The sequence below is a fragment of the Musca autumnalis genome, unplaced genomic scaffold (genome assembly GCF_047663935.1).
Source record: "Musca autumnalis isolate F117 unplaced genomic scaffold, ASM4766393v1 scaffold_3, whole genome shotgun sequence".
Classification (NCBI taxonomy): Eukaryota; Metazoa; Arthropoda; class Insecta; order Diptera; family Muscidae; genus Musca; species Musca autumnalis.
Window position 1 is genome coordinate 94,916,114 of NW_027411866.1, and position 3,307 is coordinate 94,919,420.

The 3,307-nt window shown below is 35.0% G+C and overlaps 1 protein-coding gene across 1 annotated transcript; it reads left to right on the top strand.

Moving 5' to 3' along the window:
• Positions 1-969: 969 nt before the first annotated feature.
• Naxd (NAD(P)HX dehydratase) lies at positions 970-2,920 on the top strand. Its single transcript, XM_073978969.1, has 2 exons — positions 970-1,597; positions 1,754-2,920. Exons 1-2 carry the CDS (start codon positions 1,109-1,111, stop codon positions 2,351-2,353), a joined length of 1,089 nt encoding a protein of 362 aa, XP_073835070.1. The 5' UTR covers positions 970-1,108; the 3' UTR covers positions 2,354-2,920.
• The last annotated feature ends 387 nt before the right edge of the window (positions 2,921-3,307 follow it).

The window sequence follows — 3,307 nt, forward strand, 5'->3', positions numbered from 1 at the left end:
GTCGTTCGAACTTGGAGGAGGTTACATATCATTGATATGAAGAAGTCTTTGTGGGAAATGTTTTTTTCCGAATGATATATTTTTTTTCTCAAAAAAAAGTCCCTAATGTACAAGCAAGGGGCGGTCGAACATAGCTCCCAAAAATTTTGGGACTTATGTCCGCAAACAAAGGCGGACATAACTCCCAAAATAGTTTTGGGAGTAAAGGCCTACGTACATAAGCTGCCGCGCCTGTTTGCCTTGCTTGCTTTGATAAAATAATAAAAAAGAAAAGGGCAACCTATTCCGAAATTTGCTCGGCCTCCTTTATTCTTTTATTTTTATTATGTCAGAAATGAAGCAGGAAAGCAAGGCAACCAGGCAAACCAGCTTATGTACCCAGGCCTTTATGTCCGTGGGAGTTATGTCACGGCACCGCTTTAGAGTATGGAACTTGCAAGAGTCTCGACATCTCTAGCATTGTTCCCGTACTTTTTAATAGTAAAGCTCGTAAAAGGAGAGAAAAATTGTTGTCACTTAAAAGTTTTTTCAAAAAATTCGGGAACGCAAAAATGGAAAAAACGCCAAAAAAGCTGGAACAAATGTCAAGGTCGGTGTACCAGCCAATCACACCCCGGCATCCATGTTACTATTGTTTACACGCTCAAATTTGTCGAGTAAAAAGTTTTTAAAGAGAGCGTCATTCAGTGCCATTTTTGTTTAAAGAGAAGTGAACATTTTACAAATTTTTTGTGTACGGGTAAAATGTGTAAAAGTCGTAAAAATTGTAAAAACTTTTTGGTTCTGGAACAAAGCTTCTGTTGACATTTGATAAATGTCACATCTGGCAACTTTAAGCTTTACACTTGTTGTTACTTTTACAATACAACCATGTGGTATTTCATTACTTTTGTTTATTTTCTCCATTTTCTTATCAGCTGTTTTTCCTTGGCCTTCTTCTACATAAAACAATTGGAATTTGCAATATTCGCATTTGAAATGTAACATTCATCGATTCTTCCAAAAAAAGCAAAGTGCGTTTTTAGTAGATTTTTTGTCTACTTCGAACGTAGAAAAAAACCAAAGATAATTAATTTTAATTTAGGCTTTAAGTTAAAGCTCGTTTGCAATGCAAACTTCAATCTTGCGAACCAAACCGCGTACGACTGTATTTTTAATTAGTCAGTTCAGGTGTTTACCAAGTCCAACGACAGATAATGCCTGCAGTTTCTACACACAAACACAACAACATCAACTACAAATTAATAAATCAACAAATCAGCAGCAACTGAACATCGTCGGAATGGAAATACCAATTCAAACTCAAAAATTACTTAAGCTTTCAAGGACGGTAGTGCCTCGATTGACAGATAGCAAACACAAGGGACAATACGGTCGCATTGGTGTGGTGGGAGGCTCACTTGAGTACACGGGGGCTCCATATTTTGCAGCAATTTCGTCCCTGAAGGTAGGTGCTGATTTGGCTCATGTCTTTTGTCGCAAAGAAGCTGCAGTTGTCATTAAGTCATATAGTCCAGAATTGATAGTACATCCAAACTTGGACGATGAAAATGCCATCGAAGTTATTGCTCCTTGGTTGGAAAGGTTACATGTAATTGTAAGTACTAGTCATGCAGGTAGCATAGCGTATAGACGAGTGTCTACATTATTGATGAAAGTGATTGAGGTTATGTTTTTCTCTTGTACTCTTTTCTGTCTATTTCTATTTTGTTTATCTCTCTCTCTCTCGTTCCAAAAAATAAATAAATTTTAGATAATTGGTCCTGGTTTGGGTCGAGATCCAGAAATACAAAAGACTGTCATTGAACTTATCAAAGTTTGTTTACAAATCGAAAAACCTATGGTTATTGATGCTGATGGCCTGGCTATACTCAACGATCATTTGGATTTAATCGAAGGTCAACGTAATATAATACTAACACCGAATGCCATTGAGTTTCGTCGCCTGTTTGGTTCAGTTGCCTCCCCGGCCAGTGAAAGTGATAAATTTTGTAAAGAACGCATGGCCTCACTGGGTGAGGGGGTTATTGTACTGGAAAAGGGTGCTCGTGATCGCATACATATACCAAATACATCTGAGATATATGTAATGCCCGCTGGTGGATCCGGCCGACGTTGCGGAGGTCAGGGCGACATATTATGCGGTGTCTTATCGGTGTTTTTCCATTGGTCCTTGGAAGCCAATCAGGCTAATCCCAGTTTTCTGGCTGCCTTTGCAGCCAGTTATTTTCTAAAGCATTGCAATGCCGCGGCATTTCAGAAGCATGGACGTGGCATGCTGGCTACCGATATGATTGGCGAAATACCGTCTGTATTTGCTCGCATTTTTGAATCAACTGAGGGCCAGTGTTAGCACTGTTAAGGTGGAGAAAGCGAGAGTGGTGAAACTTGAACAATAATGAAATGAAATTTATGATATTTATTTTACTCCAAAACAAAAGGTATGTAAAACTTATATATGGCTTTATATTACACCCAGTGAGTTATAAGGGTTGAAGAAAGAAGGTAATTGTCAGCAATAATCAATCTTATTTACTTATATACGTACGTACATATTTTTGTAGGCTAGGTTTCCAAAGCAAAAACATTACAACAATAAACTTCCTGTCGATAATACAACAACTTACACATATACCCAACCAACTTATATACTTTAAATTATATATACTAAATTTAAATATAACATATTTAGACATTATTAAATTATATATCTAATTATAAAAATTTACCAGTTATTAAAAATATCAATAAATAAAAAAATGTTAAATTATATATTTTTCAAATATTTTTAGAATCAACATACATATTCAAGAACACCTTCGTTTAAAAATGCCAAAATGAAACGTTTACTCCAAAAAAAATAAATGTCAACACCATAATTTTTTTCGAATTTAAAATAAAGTTGTTATTAAAAATAGAATAATTAATTTTTGAATTTGTTTTAAATTATGATAATTATGCTAAAATAGTCTGTTCCAGTACTTCAAGAATCTACCAAATCTACATAAAGGAAAACATGTTATCATAGTAAAAAATAGTAGCTTCTTGCAAGTCCTGGAACACACCAAAAGTTTGTGCAAAGATACATATGTAAATTTTGACATGCCGTTCCTTCTTTCAATAGAAGCACATTATGCATATGAAAGAAATGTGTTTCACTACTTAAATAAGGTTTTTAATGAAAATTAATAATCTGACTATTTTTATAAAGTGAGCTACCGAATATTCTTCCACAGTCTGTAGAGCGATTTTCTAAGTCATTTTTTGAGTTACCGACAAATATCGATAAAATTAAAATGCTTATAAA